This window comes from Netta rufina, assembly GCF_964035555.1.
Source record: "Netta rufina genome assembly, chromosome: 1".
Lineage (NCBI taxonomy): Eukaryota > Metazoa > Chordata > Aves > Anseriformes > Anatidae > Netta > Netta rufina.
Window position 1 is genome coordinate 34,894,173 of NC_140123.1, and position 19,670 is coordinate 34,913,842.

Here is a 19,670-nt window from a genome sequence, read left to right on the forward strand (position 1 = left end):
TTGTGATTCGGGAAGGAAAGAGTGAGGGTGTACGAGACAGAGAGGGGGAAATACCGGTGGCAGCGAGATGCAGCTCTCTGCCGCAAGCAATGCAAGATTAGATCTCTAAATGCAGCAAAACACTCCCTGAAAACCAACAACCCCGCGGTGCAATCAGACATTTCACTGCCTCTCACTGCACACGAAGAAGGCTTCAACAACAAGCTGAGACTTCTTTCCCCTTCTGTCTCTCTCTCATCCCTTCACTCTATCTATCGCATCGCAAGGGATGAGTAGCAAATAAGCTTTTCTCCCCTTGCTTACAGACCTGTGGCCACCACCCCTTTCCCCATGTATATATAAACACACGTATTAAAAAAAAATCTTTTTGATCGTTTTTAGAAAAACAACCACCGCCGCCGATTTTTTATGATTGTTATTTTTACTATCCTTTGTACATCTGCGGAGATTCAAGGATCTGGAACACTTCGCCTGCCCAAAGGAGAAGACCTTTTTGCCAATTTTCTGATTTTTGAAATTCTCCCACTGCCGAAGTTGGACAGCCGAAGTAACTGCGAGGGGACTGCAAGCACGGCAAGCGCTTGCCGAAAGGCTGCCGAGGCTGCTCCCCCTCCCCCGCGGCCCCCCCGCTCGCTCGCTCCCTCCCTCTGAGCTACATGGTCCATTTGCTGCCTCTCATCCTGTGTCTCTGCAGATGTTTTAGAGCAACAGGTTCAGGAACTTAAAATATAGGGGTGGGGAGAGAGGAGGGGAAAAAAGAAAAAAAAAAAAAAAAAAAAAAAAAAGGAACGGTGTTGGAGGAGGAAGAGCAATCCCCGCACAGGAGGCAGAGAAGACGGGGACAACCCTGGTCGCCGCTGCAGCTGCTGCCACCCCCACCCCTGCTCGGGGATGTACCTTTCCATTTGTTGCTTCTTCCTCTTCTGGGCTCCCGCCCTGTCGCTGAAGAACCTGAATTACTCGGTGCCGGAGGAGCAGGGAGCGGGCACGGTAATCGGGAACATCGGCCGCGATGCGCGTCTGGCGGCGGGCACGGCGGGCGGTGGGATGCTGCCCGCTGAGCGCGGCGGCCCCGGCGGTGGTCGCAGCGCCAAGTCCACCTTCAGGGTGCTGGAGAACTCAGCCCCGCACCTCCTCGACGTGGACGGGGAGAGCGGGCTGCTCTACACCAAGCAGCGCATTGACCGCGAGGCGCTGTGCCGGCGCAGTGCCAAGTGCCAGCTGTCCCTCGAGGTGTTCGCCAACGACCAGGAGATCTGCATGATCAAGGTGGAGATCCAGGACCTGAACGACAACGCACCGGCGTTCCCTTCTGACCAGGTGGACATGGACATTTCAGAGAATGCCGCGCCGGGCACCCGCTTCCCCCTCACCAGCGCCCACGACCCAGATGCTGGGGACAACGGGCTGCGCACCTACCTGCTCACCCGTGATGACTATGGCCTCTTCTCCCTTGATGTGAAGTCTCGTGGTGACGGCACAAAGTTTCCGGAGCTGGTCATCCAGAAGCCATTAGACCGTGAGGAGCAGAGCCACCACACCCTGGTGCTGACAGCACTGGATGGCGGCGACCCACCGCGCTCAGGCACGGTGCAGATCAATGTGCGCCTCATTGACTCCAACGACAACAGCCCTGTCTTTGAGGCAGCCTCCTATGTGGTGGAACTGCCAGAGAATGCACCACTGGGCACAGCTGTCATTGACCTCAATGCCACTGATGCCGACGAGGGCACCAACGGGGAGGTGCTCTATTCCTTCAGTGGCTATGCACCTGAGCGTGTCCGCGACCTCTTCAGCATCGACCCACAGAGTGGCCTCATCCGCGTCAAAGGCAACCTGGACTACGAGGAGAGTGGCCTTATAGAGATCGATGTCCAGGCTCGGGACCTGGGACCCAACCCTATCCCTGCTCACTGTAAAGTCACCGTCCGTCTCATTGACCGCAACGACAATGCGCCCACCATTGGCTTTGTGTCTGTTCGCCAGGGAGCACTGAGTGAGGCTGCCCCACCAGGCACTGTCATTGCCCTGGTGCGGGTCACCGACCGTGACTCTGGCAAGAATGGGCAGCTCCAGTGCCGGGTGCTGGGTGGTGGTGGTGGGCCTGGAGCCGTCCCTTTCACCCTGGAGGAGAACTACGACAACTTCTACACTGTGGTCACCGACCGTCCCCTAGACCGTGAGGCACAGGATGAATACAATGTGACCATCGTGGCACGGGATGGGGGCAGCCCACCACTCAACTCCACCAAGTCGTTCTCTGTCCGGATCCTCGATGAGAATGACAACCCACCCCGCTTCAGCAAGAACCTCTATGTGTTGCAGGTGCCTGAGAACAATATCCCTGGAGAATACCTGGGCTCTGTATTGGCCCAGGACCCGGATCTAGGGCAAAATGGGACAGTTTCTTACTCCATTCTGCCTGGGCACGTAGGCGACGTCTCCATCTACACCTATGTCTCTGTCAACCCAACCAATGGTGCTATCTATGCCCTGAGGAGCTTCAACTATGAGCAGACAAAGCACTTTGAGTTTCGCGTGCTGGCCAAGGACTCGGGTTCACCCCACCGCGAGAGCAATGCCACAGTACGTGTCACTGTGCTTGATGTCAATGATAATGCACCCCTCATTGTCCTGCCTGCCCTCATCAATGACACTGCCGAGCTGCAGGTGCCACGCAACGCCGGGGTGGGCTACCCGGTGGGCACTGTCCGTGCCCTGGACAGTGACTTTGGGGAGAGTGGGCGCCTCACATATGAGATTGTGGAAGGCAACGAGGAGCACCTCTTTGAGATGGACCCCACTAGTGGTGAGATACGTACCTTGCACCCCTACTGGGAGGAGCTCAGCCCTGTGGCTGAACTTGTGGTAAAAGTCAGTGACCATGGCAAGCCCAGCCTCTCTGCAGTGGCCAAGCTCATTGTGAGGGCCTTGGCGGGGCCCCTGCCTGAGGCTGGTGAGCCACAAGTGAATGGTGAGCAGCATCGGCGACCACACTGGGACTTGTCTCTGCCCCTGATCGTGACCCTGAGCACTGTCTCCATCATCTTGCTGGCTGCCATGATCACTATTGCTGTGAAATGCAAGCGAGAGAACAAGGAGATCCGAACCTATAATTGTCGCATTGCTGAGTATAGCCACCCTCAGCTGGGAGGAGGGGGAGGCAGTGGCGGGGGAGGAGGAGGCAGTGGCAGTGGAGGGGGCAAGGGCAAGAAGAAGAAGATCAGCAAGAATGACATTATGCTGGTGCCCAGTGAGGGCGAGGACAGCCGGGGCCCCCTCAATGTCATGAACGTGGTGAGCAGCCCATCCCTGGCCACCTCACCCATGTACTTTGACTACCAGACCCGCCTGCCCCTCAGCTCTCCCAGGTCTGAGGTGATGTACCTGAAGCCCGCCTCCAACAACCTGACTGTACCCCAGGGACATGTGGGCTGCCATACCAGCTTCACAGGGCAAGGGACTAACGCCAGCGAGGCTCCCCCGAGCCGGATGTCCATAATTCAGGTAGGAGACTTTTAGAATACCCTGGACCTCACTTTAGATGCTGGTTTAACTTTACATTTTGTCTGCAGTGAAATCTGCTGTAAGGCATCACTGAGGAGATCAACCCAAGTCATTAAGGAGAGGTGGACTTAATAAAAGTGGAAACAGATCACATTTGATGTGTCTGGTTCTGCTGTCACACTGGCATTTCCTGTGTGGCTCAAAAGTAAGTGCTCACTGAAAGAAATGGAGCAGTGTAAAAGAGGTGCATGTAAGAGTGCAGGTAGGCACTTAATTTTGGGTCACTTGGGGCACTTTGGATTATTTTCCCAGAAGATCATCAGACAGAGGTGGGCACTTCCACAGGTTTCACATTGCTTTGGTTTGGGGCGTAGAAGGGGGAGGATGTTTCTGAAGCAGTCATATCATCTGTAGTAACGTGACATGGGAGAAACTCTACACACTGAGGACATCTATTGCAACAGTATATTATAGCCCTCCAATCCTGTATGTAAATATGAGCTATCTTTTCCAGATGTATGTTTTTAATTTTTTTAAATTTCCTTCTTTAGAATATATATACATAAATATTTATTTTTGACATAGAACAGTATCATTGGGGCCCCATTGCCTCCTCCTCTCCCCATAAACAATCTCCAATTTTTGCTTAGTCAAGTAGAAAAATTGTACGTGGCAGCTCCTTTCTACCCCAAATGTTAACAAAACTCATATCCTGTCATAAAACAGCAAAACAACTAGTCAGATTTCCAGTAGCCTGAGTCAATATTGATTATTGCTTTATAGTGAAAGACTTATGTGCTCTGTCTTTTACCAAAGCTCATTTAGAAATTACAGCTGGGCTGCATTCTGCTGTCAGTTATATCCACACTGTCCTCTACTGACTTTTGTGACTCTGAGAAATGGCAGAATTTGGACCATTGGATAAAGGATGCTGATCAAATGAATTAATTTCTATCAGATAGTTTAAAATCCAAACTCAGAAGATATATTCCAGAACAGTGAACTCACAGAGTGAAGATGAGGGCAGAATTTGGCTCCAGTTGATTTAATTTAAAATATTACTTCATGATTAATGCAGCTTAATGTTCAAATACTACAGGTATGTTCCAAAGTGATTTTTAACTTTTGGATTGAAAGCAGGCTCTGGATAATGACTATTAAATATATTTGAAATGTCATATCTGTTTTGTCCTGTGGTTCTCCTAATATGCTGTTCTGAGTCATAGGGGAATGAGCTGAGTGTATCAGAAGTGACACAGACTCATTTTGTGTATGCAGCTAGTGGGAAAGAAGTTGCACTGTAGACACTTGATGTATTGAAAGAAAATTCATTATACCTTTGAGTTATCCTACCCTGCAGTCTGTGGACATCGAATGTTCTAGTTGCCAACTGCATCTAACATTTTAAACTAAATAGAAGTGGCCATCAGTAATTGTCAAGTAACCAAAATTCTGGTAACTGTGAATTGAATACTTTTAACAGAAAAAAAAAAAAATAGAAAAAAGAAAAAAGAAGAAGAAAGAAAGAAAAAAAAAAAAAACAAGAAAAATCTGTCTGTACAAGGTCACTGTGAAATAATCCTCAACCTGTTACTGAGCTGTATCACAGAAACCATTTTATGCCTATCATGAAGTTGTGTTGCTATCAATTAGGTGAGCAGAACAATACTTAAAATCTGGAATTGATTTTAACAAAAAGTGACACTTCAGGAAAAAGTTTAGGTTAGGACACAACCAGACATAATTTGATTTATAATTCATGCTTTACAAGACAAATAACTTTCAATGACATATTTAAGTAATGTAAATTTTTATTTTTTATTTTTATTTTTTAATGTAAAATGGAGTGGTCATAATGAAAAAAAAAAAAAAGAATAATATATTTTTTAACCTACTGACAAGTGTAATAGTTACTGAAAGACAGAAAATTTTACCTTTCTACAACCATGTAATGTCTATATAAAGCAATTAATTCATGTATTGATGCTACTGAGTAGTAAAGATTCAGTTGTAGTGTAAACTCCCTATGGAAAATATGACTCCTTTTTTACAGTGTTCACTGTATATCAGTCATGACTTTTTTTTTTTTTTTTTTTTTTTTTCCCTGAGACATATATAAAGCTCTAAGAGGAATTTCCTCCCATAAAAAGGAGTGTTGTGGTTTCTATAAGAGTTTTCAACACAGGAACTGTGGGAAATGTTTACCATAACTTCACACAGAACATACATATGTAATGTTTTGCTCTTGCTTTCCTTGAATGTTTACACAGAGTGCTTGGGATGTTTAGATGGTGCAGATAGCAGATTAGGAAACATTTTTTCTGTAGTGAACACTCATTCAAACATAGTTTTTAATGCTGTACTTTGTAGTTATATTAACAAAACAAAACAGCATATGAAACCAAGCAGTTTTCTATTCAGGAAAGTCCCAGACTCAAAGTAGGTAGATGGGAATATCTGATCCTATTTGCTATGATTTTGTATTACTAAAATACATTTTGTATTCTCCATCTCTAGAGTAAATATTATATAAGATTTGCATTTAGACAGTAGAATGTACATTTAGAATGTAGACAAGTACTTTCTGTCTGGTCCTTTATTTCTGTGTCATGTAAAATTCAAACTGCAAACTTACAGAGAAACAGTAAAGGATAAGCCCTCTATCTGCATCTAATACATCCTTAATCAATCCAGAAAATCTCTGTCTGGAAGCGCAAATTGCACAGTTAAAATCAAAGTTATAGCCAGTGGGGGGAGAGGGAAGGGTGAAGGTGCAGAATCCAAACAGCTCAAAAAAGCAAAAAGGTGTTGTTACCTCAATAAAGGAAAGCTAAATGTTTTGTAGTGAATATTCACTTTAGTTTTTCCAGATATATTACTGAGTCGTGATAATCTTACACTATATAATTTATACAATGGACCTGCTTTCCTTCACTCTCATTTTCTCGGCAAGTGTTTAATGGCAGATTTCTGTAACAGGAAGCCATTATTAAAACTTTATGTTTATATACATATAAATATATTTACTTATACACTATGGATTTATATATATACACATACTAAGTGTTCTATTATTACTTAGTACATTCAACTGAGTTTATAAATATTTAAAATCAAATAAATAATTTCTTTCTTAGTAAGATCCAGGTTTTCTCACTCTTATTAGGAGTGCCTATTTTTTTTTTTTCTTTGCAGTAATGGCTATTAACATCAGTAAGTATCATGATTCCCTGATTTCTGGTGAATAGAATTTTGTTCTACATACAGCTCAGGTTGTATCAATGTACACCTGTGGGTTAAACTCATTGGCTATGGGTTTCAGACTGACACCAAAGGACCATCACTTGAGTAAAAAGCTGCTTGATACGTGTTAGAGCTGTGTAATCTTGTAAGCATCTTCTGATCATTAGTCACAAGGTTTAAAAACTTGTTGTTTATTCACTACTTTGTAGTATTTGGCTATATGCAGTTATCCCATGTTATTAATGAACAATGAAATTATTCAGTGCCATATTAATTAGTTTAAACATGCACACATATAGGTACATATAACATTTTGGATTAATAGACAAGGATGCTGAATACCTACAGCATAAGAGAGGCATTGACATAGTAGAGCTGCAAATGCTTAGGGTCTGTGAAAATAGACCGTTTGTGATTCAAGCGCTCATGAGGTTGATGTGCATGAAGAACAGTGTTTAACTGGGAAGTTAGAACAGCCACAAGGAAAACAAGGAAACAGCATGTTTGCTTCAGCAATCATATTCTAAACATTCTTTAGAAACAGTGCTTTCAAAGGGTGAGTCAATAAAAAATATTTAAATATTTGCAGGAGAAAATGGAGTCTCTTAATGGCTGAAATATAATATGTATTCACTCTAGAATTTAAAGACTACTGGGAAAATTCTGTTCATCTTGTTCTAGAGAGTAAATCAAGTTGATCTACTCACCTGGTTAAGAGAAACAGTATTTTGTTTTATTTTGAAGAGCAGTCATTAAATATTTGTATATTTAAAGCATATATATGTATAGATACAATTATGAAAAATGTATAAACTTACACACATATGTTCATATCTCTCCTACCAAAAAGTTCTGTGTTAATCAGTTTGTATTAACGTGGGAAAATCTTTCCCTGGTTGAACAAGGCACAATTTTTTTTCCTGCAGGTTTCCAACAGATAAAAGAATGGATGGATACAGGGAAATGAATAGGTTGTTTAAATAAATAGGTTCTGGAAAAAGATTCCTCAAAGTGATATGATAGAGTTATAGAAACCTGTATCCATATACAAAGATTGTTGATGATCCTAGAAATTATTTTTTATTTCACTTGTGGTGCAACTTGGAGAGGTTTGTATATGTATGAGGAATGAGAAGGGACTGAATAAAGGAGGTGGTGGTCACAGCTTTTTCTAAACAAACAACAAAAAAGAATGATTGTGTTGCAAGAAACTCTCAAGCTGGGAATCACTGCAGTTGCTGTATCAGCCAGTCCTGCAGCATTTTAAGATAAAGTACAGATCATTCCTAATACTTCAGGCACCTGATGTTTATGATGCACCAAAAGATTACTGTCAAGCCCCAGTGCAGCTTCATTGCCAGGTGTGTGGTAGTACATAAGAAGTAGCAGTCTTCAAGAGAAATAAAAATATAATTTGTATTAATGCTCCCTTGTCTTTACATGTAGTGTTGTTCCATGCTTTATTTTGATTGCAAAAAGAAGCACAAAACTTTACTTACAAAAGTTGCATTCATTCTCAGTGTTTTACATTCTTGTCATAAATCAGTCAATAAGTCTGATTTTTGTATCTTCTGCTGCAAATAAGGAGTATTATTCTCTTGCATTTTAGCTGATAGAAGTTTACATTTTGCACCAGGGAGATTTGGGGGCAATTTTACATGTTTGCAGGTAGACAGGTCTGTACTCTATATGTTTGGATTTTGCAGCTTCATATTCTAGGGCCATATCTAAGGATTGTTATCAAATGTAATATCAGAATTGCCTTACTATAATGCATTATGGTAGTTATTACAATCTGTCAAGGTTAGATTTCTTGCAAAATTACTCAAAATAACTACGAATGCTTGCATTGTGTAGATAGAGTCTGCAATTAGTATGATTTTGTGTTTTGCAGTTCTGTAGCATTATGTTTACTTATTCATCGAAGTAATATTGGGGTTGACTGGAAAAGAATTGCAGGACAGAATCTTTTTTTATGTTTTGGTGAAGCATTATCTCATTCTTCCTCAAGATACCCTGATAGCACAATGTACTTTGGGACCAGAACTGGCAACCTAGAGCTCACCCTTGCATCCACCCCGGCTGCCGAATTAGGCAGAGGAAGCAGGACTGGATTCCTGTTTTATGTTACTGCTGCTCTGGTTTTGGTCTTAATCTCCTTGCCAGTATTGTTTATAGTAATATTATTTTCAAAAGGATCATTCCTGATATATAAATCCATGTGAGATCTAAAGAATTTTGAAATGCTATAATATTAAGCAATAAAAATAATATAGATAAAGGCAACTTAGGAGGCTGAAGTAGAACACTGATGTAAGAAAGAAGTTGTTGCTGCCAGAATAGAAATTCTCAATTACCAATAAATTAAGAATAATAACCTCTCCATAGAATTTGCTGTTTTATAAATTATAAGAGTATAAAAAAGTTAGTGAAGTTAAAAAAAAAAAAAGATGAGGCAAGTCACGCAACATTTACTAGATCACACAATGGGTCTCAAAGTTGCTTGAGCTTTCCTCATCTTGGTTCTCACGCTTACTGCCTAACCTTAACAGGGAAAATTCACATACATTTGTGATTACCAGTTTTTTGTACGAATGATTCTTTGACCAGTTATCTTTTAACAGTAGATTTGGTCAGCTTTCTGTTAACCTTACACACGCTGGTGAAAAAGGCTGGTTTTACTCAGATATCAGTCAATAGCATAATTTTGACTTCATCAATTATTTCAGTGGTTCAAGAGTAAATTGTGACTAAGATTCTCACAGAGAGCAGCTAAGAATAGTATGATTAGGCCTGTTATTTTTAGACTTTAGCTTTTTGTATTTTCTTACAGCTTCTTTACAAACATTAATTGAGGAGGCTGGAATTTAGAGGATTTCATAACTATGATGTAAACTGTAACATAATCAGGTGTGCAGCGGAAAGGAGAAATCAGACTCCATTGAACATATTGCTGAGCATATATTTTCATATGTTTTCACAAACTTTTAAAAGTGTGCAGAATACAGATTATTCTTAACATTTAGCAAATATTGTTATGTAGTAAATTATCATTAGGTACCTGTGAAATATTGCCAGATAACACGGGCTATTAAGAAGGCATAGGTACAAACTTACTTTTCTAAGAAGGTAAAAATATCATCAAATAAGAATACATCCAAAGTCACAATACATGACCATGTATCCCAGTTGGGATTTTGTTTTCAAATGAAAAATATTTTTTTCAACATTTTTTTCTTAATTTTTTATCTTCCTTCTCAGGAAACAATAACATACATGCTAATATTTGCATTTATATTTTTAAAGATTTTGCTTTATCTCTCTTTCCTTCATTGTTCCTATAAAAATTAACATGTCTTGCCAAATTTGTTTTAGGTAGAAGACACTCATTATACATATAAAAAGTGTATGTATTTGGCTTGTTGTTTTCTTACTGAAGAAAACATGTAGGATGCGTGGCAGAGGTCTTGAGATACCTCTTCAAGATTTACGATTCTCAGCACGTATAAAGGAAAGACATTTTGCTACTAGTACTAGTATTTTACAACAGGTGAGAATTTTCTGTGAAAAGAACTTAAACAATGATTTGTTGACCGGAGCAGAAACACAGCTCTGTTTTTATCTTGAAAAGTGTCAAAGCAATCCTTTGATGTCAAAAGGTCAGAGTAGAGCAGTTGGGACAAATTTTTGCAGCAGATAGTCTTACAGCTTTATGCTTTCAGTTGTATCTCTACTTCAACTGTAAGAAGAGAAGTGGAGAAATTAATGCTAAAGGGTTTGAGAATCTAGGAAAAAAGTGAAAAGTATCACGGCAGTGCAGGTTGTTACTTAAATAGGGAAAAATAAAAAATAAAAAGAAAGAAAAATAAGAAAGGTACGCAGAAGACAGTGGCAAAATCATTTTGTGGGAAAAGTTCACTGAGTGTAAGAGTTTCATTTGTTAGGTTTTTAAGGAAGCAGCAAGGAGATCAACTATTTGTTGCAGCCTTTCTTGATATGATTAGATGAAATGGAGTAGTATACTGCCTGCCATAAGTCATAGCCAGGGTGTGTTCTAAGCCCTTGTAATGTATTTGTCATGGTCTTTTTAGAGCATCCTTTAGTTTTCTTTTGTTTTGTTTTGTTTTATTTTGTTTTGTTTTGCTTTTTGTTTTCTTCCCTGCAGAAGATTCTGGATTAATTACTGTAAATCCCACAAGAAAAAAATAGATAAATTATTAAGCATTTTAGATAAAATTCTCAGTATTAAGTACTACATTCAAGAACAAGCAAATTCATATGAATGTCTCTGTTAATTAGGATATTAGGCAGTGCTTTAAATAACCTCCTTGATCAGTCATATATTTTCTAGCTGAGTCCCAAAGGCTTCTGATACAGTTCCTGCTTATTAAGGTCATAGGAGAAGTATATCTTTCTTTACTGAATTGCTTCAACTAGTTAGTGGTGTTACCTGTACAGGATAGCATCAAATCAGTTCATCTCTTACTTGCTTGAAATGATAATTATTATTATTTTTTTCCTGTCTGGTGATGTGTCCTCAAAAAAGCAGTCCATCTACATACGAAGATAAAGCTGAATTGCTTCAGCCAATTATTAATGTTGCTTGTAAAGAAGCACAGCATAAAGATCAGTTTGTATCTTATTTTCATGTGGTGAGGAGCCAATTCCTCTTTCAATCCCCAAGACAATCAATCCCATGCTGATCTATTTTCAGTTCTGTATTCTATAGGCAATCTAGACAAATAAATACTTCAAGTGAACAGTATTTCATATTAGCTGTGGACATTTCTACTGGCTGTCATATATGCATCAGACCAGAGTTCCTCTGGTTCAGAAAATACTTTTGCTCATAACAGAAGAGTTTCTAATCACATTCTGTTTGCTGCTGGGTGACTGCATGCTGCAGTCTCCATGGCATGCCAAAGGAGGACTCTAAAAGGGAAAAACAAAACTCTTGTTACAAGATACAAATGCATACTTTCAGTTGTGTGGGTGGTACCTCTGATCGATGCATTGTAAGTTTTTGCCGTGATAGACATGTGAAATTAGTTTCAGGCAGTGTTTCAGACTGTCTATTGATATATGTGTGACACGCTTGTATTTGCCTTTACTAGTTCTAGTGACACTATGATTACTGGTATTTGCAGTCCTTGCCCTGGAACACTTCCAAGCAGTTTTATTGTATTGAAATGGCTCTTACAGTTCATTGAGCATCTAGCATAACACTGCTGAATATGATTGGCGCGTTTGCATATATTTATTCAAAAAAAATCAGGCAGTTAAACTGCATAATTATGGGAAAACGAATCATAACAATAAAAGACCATTTAAGTTAACAAGCTTTGTGATCAAAGGATAAATACAGGTTGGATAAATGAGACTCTAGATGTAACTAATCTACATAAATAGGCTTTGGTCTGATTACAGGAAAGGAATGTATTAAAATTATCTAAAGGTATTAAAAATATTTTTTCTTCAGTACCTTAAAAACATTTACTCTTATTTTATTTTTAATATTTCTGCATAATAAAAATAACTATGTTCAGAAATAGACCATGTTTATGTTTTTAGTTCTTGATTAGCAATGTTTACAGTGCAGAGAAAGCCTAAACTAACACAAGTAAACAAGAACAAAAAAGTTTTCATTCTAGCTTAAATGCATCGTGTCAAAAAAATATAAAAAAAAAATTAGTCTTATTTATTTATTTTTTTTACTGTTGCAATGTTTTTTGTTTTTGTTTTTGTTTTTGTTTTTCTTGATTGACTTTTAATTAAAGAAAAACATTAAAGGGAACATTTAAAGGACAATTTCTTGTTTACTGTCTTTATCAGCAGAGAGCAGCCTTTGTAGTCTTTGAAAGCCAGTGCATTAAAAATCAATTCAAAGTCTTCAAAGCTGTAAACTCTTGCTTGCTTTGTAGATATATACTGTGTTTAAAATCATTGGAAGCACACTTGACAATTGAATTAAAAACAAAAGGTAAATAATGGCTTTATCAAACTTTTGAAGGATTTTAATGTATTTTTAATAATAGCTAAAGGATTTTCTTGCAGAGAACAGACATGTGAATAACAATTTGTAGCTTTTAAATGCATAATTTTTCCTAATGACAGTTATATGTATTCTTTTATTAATAGAGTTTTGTTTTAAATTTCTGTTGGTGTTATTCTGTTCTTCTTAATGAATACCATGATTCAAACACAGAACATGTCAGTCAGTATCTTTACTTACTATATTTCTCTTTCATTCATTGCTGATTGCTAAGCAACCACTTATGGTTAAGCTTGTTTAGCTACAATTCAGCGTTTTTTCCTTTTTTTTTTATTTTTTTTATATATTTTTTTTTATTTTAAAGTTAAACCAATAACCAATATGAGCTAAACAAATTTTATGCATACTTAATGAAAATATTTGGATTTTATAAAATTTTAAAGGTGACAGAAACCCAAAAGCATTGTTTCAACAAAGCACCTTAGACTCAGCACTTGGTCTTTGTTCTGACATTTTTGCCTGATATTGAGGTAAAGTCTGTTCTTTCCACAAATCTAGAAAGAGCAGAACAATGTCCTTAATCAGCAGATGATTAATTTTAAGGCCTATGGACACCAACTTAAAAAAAAAAAAAAATCGCAGTAGTATTATGTCTTCCAAGGCATGATCCTTAGAAAATATTCGGTGAATATTTTAATTTAGGTCAACAGAGGCACAGAGTTAAATAGATGGCTTACAGGATTGGAGTTACTGATATGTGTAAGCATATGCGGAACTCAATTTAGAATCTGTTACTTGAACTGCTCCCTGTTGCTTCTCTGCCTTGCTTTAAAAAACATTGCAAAGCTGCAAAAGCTGTTCGTATCACTTAGCCTCAAACTGCATTCTCTAGTACTCTACTGAGATAGTCCTCATGTCTGAATATTTGATGTTTTTGCTCTTTCACATAGACTTGTGTAATTTGATATGCAGATTTAAAGATCATAAAAACAATCCTGCTTTGATGATCATGAGCAAGATTATCCAGCCACAGCTGTAAAGTACCCAGTGTGTTCTTTTCTGATCTCTTCATCATTTCAGTGGATCAAATGACAATAAGAATATAGTGGAATTTAGAGTGCCTTTAATGAATTTAAATGTCTTTTAAAAATGGGAGCCAGGAAGCCTTGGAAACTATTTGAATTTCTACAGTGTATGACAGATAATATACGTGCATGTGTGAATGCCTACATGTAGGTACATAGATGTTAGAACAGCATAGATTGAAAACAACTATCTAGCTGGATAAAAAGTATTGTTAACAACCTATGCACATCTAAATTATTTTATTTATTTATTTATTTACATTGTATATGATCTGTGCAGACTTCTGTCAGTCTGTATCTTTTACTGCACCCTAGAAAGCATCACGTTCAGAGACAAATTCTGTTGTCATTTTTTCCTGAGGCAAGGATATAAGTAAGGAAGGACCTAATTTTCCACTTCATGGTAGAAGTTATACATCTTGCTTAAAACTGTGTATCCCACTATCAGACTTCAGGATTGAGAGATATGATGAAAAGTAGGGATGAAAAGTAGGTACAAGTCATGTAAAATGTGAGCATAACCCTCAATCATTTTGCTAAGGTATTAAAAAACAAACAATAATTTGTATCTTACAGTTTTGAGGCAAGAAACTTATCAGTCAACTTTGTAGCCATGGGGTGAAAAAGAGAGGAAAACAAAATGTTTTGTGTTATTTCCCTTAGTGCATAGTCTTTATATTGTCTAAGCTTGCATTCTGTCTGTTTAAACCACCCGTAACTTCTTATCAGGCCTAACAAAATACAATGTTGCAAGAGACAGAATAATTTGATTAATTTGTTTTATTAGTGTATTAATCAGCCACCATGTATTTGATCTTCCCAAATAGTTTGCATCCCATCATCACAAAAATGTGATCACACTGAAATAATAATTCTTTCAGTTGTGAAGTAGTTCATTTTAAGTATTCATGTGTTCATTGTTTCAAACAGACTACTAGATTTTTGAAGAAAGCTTTAATTAAACTTTATTTAAAAATATATACACAGAACACACATTGAGCCTCTTTTCTTCATCCCCTTCTACGCTTATATTGGCAAAGGAACCTTAGGAGTGAGTAGCCAGATTTCCAGGTTTTGACCCACTTCTTAGTCTATTTTACTTGGATGAAGATAAAGAAAAATAAAACTGTTTCTATTAAACAAGCCTTAGGTATTTTGGCTAATATTGGCAAAGATCTTTAGATAAAGATAAATTGATTGCAGTTATACTGGTCTTGCTGATAGCAGTCAATGAAGAAATAAGTTCATGTGTTGAAGAGCTGGAGGAGGAGAAGAGATTGTTTTAAAAGGTTTTGTTCTGATTTAAATTTTGAGCCATACATTTTCTATAGTATTTTATAATAAAGACAATTACATTGTAGTTTGGGTTAGAATACATGCCGAGTTCTCAATCTCAAAACCCAGTTTGTTACTACCTGTGGCTATTTTATTAAAAAACAAACAAACAAACAAACAAACAAATAATTGGTATGAGTCTCAGCAGTCTAAAAGTAAATTTTTATTGTTTATTTTTTCCAATTACAACACCTCCTTTAGGCAGATGTGTGAAAATGGCAGTTTAATTCTTGCCAGTATTTGTCTATTCCTTGTACATTCTAAAAATTGACGGTAGCTTGGCTCATCATTATGTTGTTGATGTTCATTATGCTATAGTTAAGTTAAAGCAGCAATCCTATTATTAATCTTTAGAAATAAGGCTTTACACCATTACCTTGGAAACTCTCTGCTGAATTTTGATACAAAAGTTCCTAGGAATAAGATCCTAACTCAATTTTCATGGAAGAGGATTGATTTTGCTCTTGATCTTAGTGCACTTTTGCAGGACAGATTGTATTTTATTACTTTATGCCTGAGAAGATTTAAACGACAACTACCAACAAACCCAGTTTACTCATTCTTGGGAACTCGTGTTGAAGTTAATGAAATTGCATGTGAACTGAAGACTGTATTTTTGGCCTTGCTTTTTGTTTTATTCACAATGGCACAGTAGCCATAGTAGCTTATTTAGAAATAAGCATCAATAAGTTACAATGTCATTTAATTCTGTAAATGAATAACTTTCCATGGAAATAATTTAATCCATCTCCTAATGAAATTCTCTCCCTGAAAGAAAACAAAACAAAGCAAACCAACAACAACAACAAAACTTTTGAGGATATATGTGCAGATTTGCATTTACAGGTATTCTCTCTCCAAGAGACAATTCTGTGTAGACAAGAACTTTGTGTTGAGTTCCAGTGAAGTTGGAAGTTGATATGACTTCATGTGGGCTCTTGATCCACCTGCAGAGAGCAGCATTAGTCTGTACTACACATATTTGGTTTGTCTGTTCACTGGGAACAACCTTAAGTTAGTATTTTTCCCCTTTGCATGAGTTCTTGTTTGGAATTTCATGCTCTATACCTGTAATATTTTCAATTTCTTTTCCCATTTTGAAAGAGGATTCCTCCCCACACACACTTGTGCATGCTGGTTTGGGACGTATGTAATGTGGACATTGTTTATATAAGGTTGCATAAAGTCTTTGAAAATTTAAATGTAAGAAAAAAAAAAAAAGAAAAAAAAAAGATATACATCATTCAGCTTCCATTGCATGCATTCTGTTCCTGAAAAAAAAAAAAAAAAAAAAGTGTTCAAGTGCGGTCTGAACATCCTGCTGATTAAATATAGAGGCAAACCCATAATTTAATCACTGTATTCCAACTATACCCTCAGTCAGATATTAGTATTCCTGTACAGTCTCTATTCCTGGTGAAACTTGCAGCAGTGTCCTAGACATTGACAAACTAACACAGAAAGAGGACTTTTTCTAATCCTGCAATCTTTGCAGAGAAGTCTTTGTTGTAAGGCTTATTTTAACATCAAAATATGATTTCATAGTCTCAGTATGACAAGTTTTAATGAGAAGCATAATCCAAAAATTATTTTTCCCTAGGTTGTTAAGAATTTACATGTCAAAGTCACCCCCTAAAATACATATGAGTTTACAGATTACCAAGATAAGTGGGTGCAGTGTTCTAGGTAAGATGATCATACCTCAAGAAAGGTAACTATCTTCACTTGTTCTGTCATGTCAATTAACTTAATATGTTATTAAATTATAACCTGTATGAAGTCATTGCAGTATGCTAACATTAAAGTGACAGTGATATGGGTGATTATATGAAGCTCTGTATCCAAAAAAACTTATTTTTTCTGTCCAAGTCTACTTGTCCATTGCTATTGTATTAATGGTGTATTCAATCAAATTTTCATTTTATGAGGTATCTCATCATAGGCAAATGACTGTTATGGCTTTAAAATATATTTAGGGACAGAACCTCTAGCTAAATTTGTGCAAGCCTAAATTATTTATTTTATGTCACAAATAATAAATCAACTCATCATCATTTCACACTTGAAAATCTCCTTACACAGGCATGTGAATCTGTAAAGTTAATCTACTATTTTGCCATAAATTCAGCCATTATTTTGGCAGTATATTTAGTGGTGTGTCTTTTTCTAATGCTAAGAGGAAATAATTATGCTAAGATATTTGTGTGAGAGCAGGCCTTTACATACTATCAGAAAGTCTCTTATAGAATACCTTGTTGGTGATTAACAAAATATTGTAAGAAATTTACGTGACATAAATGTGATATTATGGTCACGTAAATGTAACCATATTGTAACCTTTAGCACCTATGTTTTACTTCTTATTTCCTAAGGAATTTAAGGGAATCATTGCTTTTCTGGGGAAGGCTTTTAGGAAAAGAACGGGGATAAGGTTGCAGCTTGAAAGGAAAAGAGGTGATCTAGATTTACTCCGTTCTTCTGTCCATCACCTTAGAAGAAATCTTCAGTGTCCCCCTCTAAATACATTTTCTGTACAGGCAGTATGGTTTCAGAATCAGGTTCTGCTTTATCTTTATTGTTTTTTGTTTGTTTGTTTTTCCACACTGTAGTGAAGAAGCACAGAACTGGACTCTTCTGCCGCATGCAGTGTCTGTTGCCTAGTGAATCACCCTTCCCTGTCATTGACATTACTATTCTGTTTAAATGTTGTCCACGGAGCAGACCATATGCTGGGATAAAGGAACATTACATTTAAGAATATCTTCTCATCACTACCATAATCTTTCTCCTGCTCCTTTTCAGCTTTCTACAGCATGCAACATATGAATCTGTGGGAATGTAGCACACTACTTATCCCATAATTGAAGAAGACTGATCCAAGGACTACTGAAACCAATTTGACAATATCCATTGATTTCAGTGGACCTCAGGTTATGGCTAGTGGGAGTTTTATTGTTGACTTTAGTAAGAGTATAGGTTGGACAGAAGAAGGTAAATGTAGTGGTAGATGTTAACAAAAACTTAACAGATTTAAAATATCTGGTGTCTCTGTTACCCCTTACTAAATATTATGAGTACAAAACAGTTTGTCAGTGTTAAAAGGCCATAATTTGATCTCCTCTTCACCTTATATTATTGCAGCTTTTATAAAGCTTTTATATGTTCAGAAAGCATTTCTGATATGCTGCTCTCAGAAACAGGAAAACAGCAGTTTAAAAAGAGGACAAATTCTACAACTCCTACTGGCTTCACTGAGTATTCCTGTTTGGTAAGATCTTTCAGATATATGTCAAAATTAAAAATAAAATCCCAAGAGCTTACAATTGCATAGTGGAATTTGTGTTTATGAAAGAAAGGCAGAAAAGACAAAGTTGTTTTTACACAGGAAAAAAAAAAAAAGGTTACAAACGTGAGAAAAAATATTTTTGAAATGCTAAGAAGTACTTTGATCATCTCCTTAAATTTCAAGACAGTAGTGTTTTTTTTTTTTTTTTTTTTTTTTAAGTCTCCATCTAATTTTAATTTCTTAACTTATAGATTTCATAGTTAATGTGGTTTGGAATGAAAAAAAAAAAAAAAAAGCAACACACAAAAATAATGATATCAAAGATATTCCCCCAAATGTTATTTTGATTTCATGCTATGATATTTTTAGAGTAAACTGATGAGTGCAGATTTCATTCTAGTTAGCTAACTGTAGTTGAGTTTGTTATGCAGTAAACATAATATCTGTTAGGAATACTAAGGTAGACTCAATATGGTGGGAGCCATAGATAAAAGGTGCATTAAAGCATTTCAAATTCAATCATTAGGTTTCATTGCACCCATCTGCTACCAGAAAATATAATTGGCAACTTGATTCATTGACCTTTAACTGTCATTTTGGACCACTTTTTTTGTTTGTTTGTTTGTTTGTTTGTTTGTTTTAATCCATATTTTCAAGTTAGACCTACAGAGTTAATTTCATAAGAGAATACCTAATACATTTTGATGAAATTACTTTTTTTTTTTTTAAGAAACATTTTAAAAAAAATATAATTAGGTTTAATGGTCTGTTGTATATTCTACTAATCCAGTCAAAGTAGTTATTTAATATTGAATAGGTTAAAAGCAACTAATGTTCAACTTCATTAAGGCTTCTATTAAATAGAAGACTTGCTGAACTTCTACTTACATATATATAGTATATATATAAATACTATATAATATATATTAAAATAATTAATATGAGGTAGCAGTTCATGTACATATATATATATATAAAAGTATATATATATTCTACTTATATATATATAAGTAGATATATTATAGATATAGGTATATATATACACTACTATGCATGTAGTATATATATAGTATATATATATTCTACTTATATATATTATATATATTATATAATATATATAATATAAGTAGAATATATATGTACTTATATATATGCGTGAACTACTACCTCGTATTAATTATTTACAGGGTTTTCTGTTATGCTAAAATTATATTTAGAAGCT

General features: G+C 36.9%; 1 protein-coding gene across 2 annotated transcripts in view; it reads left to right on the forward strand.

Annotated features, from left to right (window-relative positions):
* The first annotated feature begins 783 nt into the window (after positions 1–783).
* The window catches only part of PCDH17 (protocadherin 17), an 87,743-nt gene continuing 68,856 nt past the window's right edge, over positions 784–19,670 (forward strand). For both annotated transcript variants that reach the window (XR_014618308.1, XM_084284453.1), the window contains exon 1: positions 784–3,507. Coding sequence is in view for 1 of the 2 variants with exons in the window: in XM_084284453.1 (XP_084140579.1) it covers positions 892–3,507 (2,616 nt within the window). In the remaining variant the exon portion in view is untranslated. The remainder of the gene's footprint in view (positions 3,508–19,670) is intronic.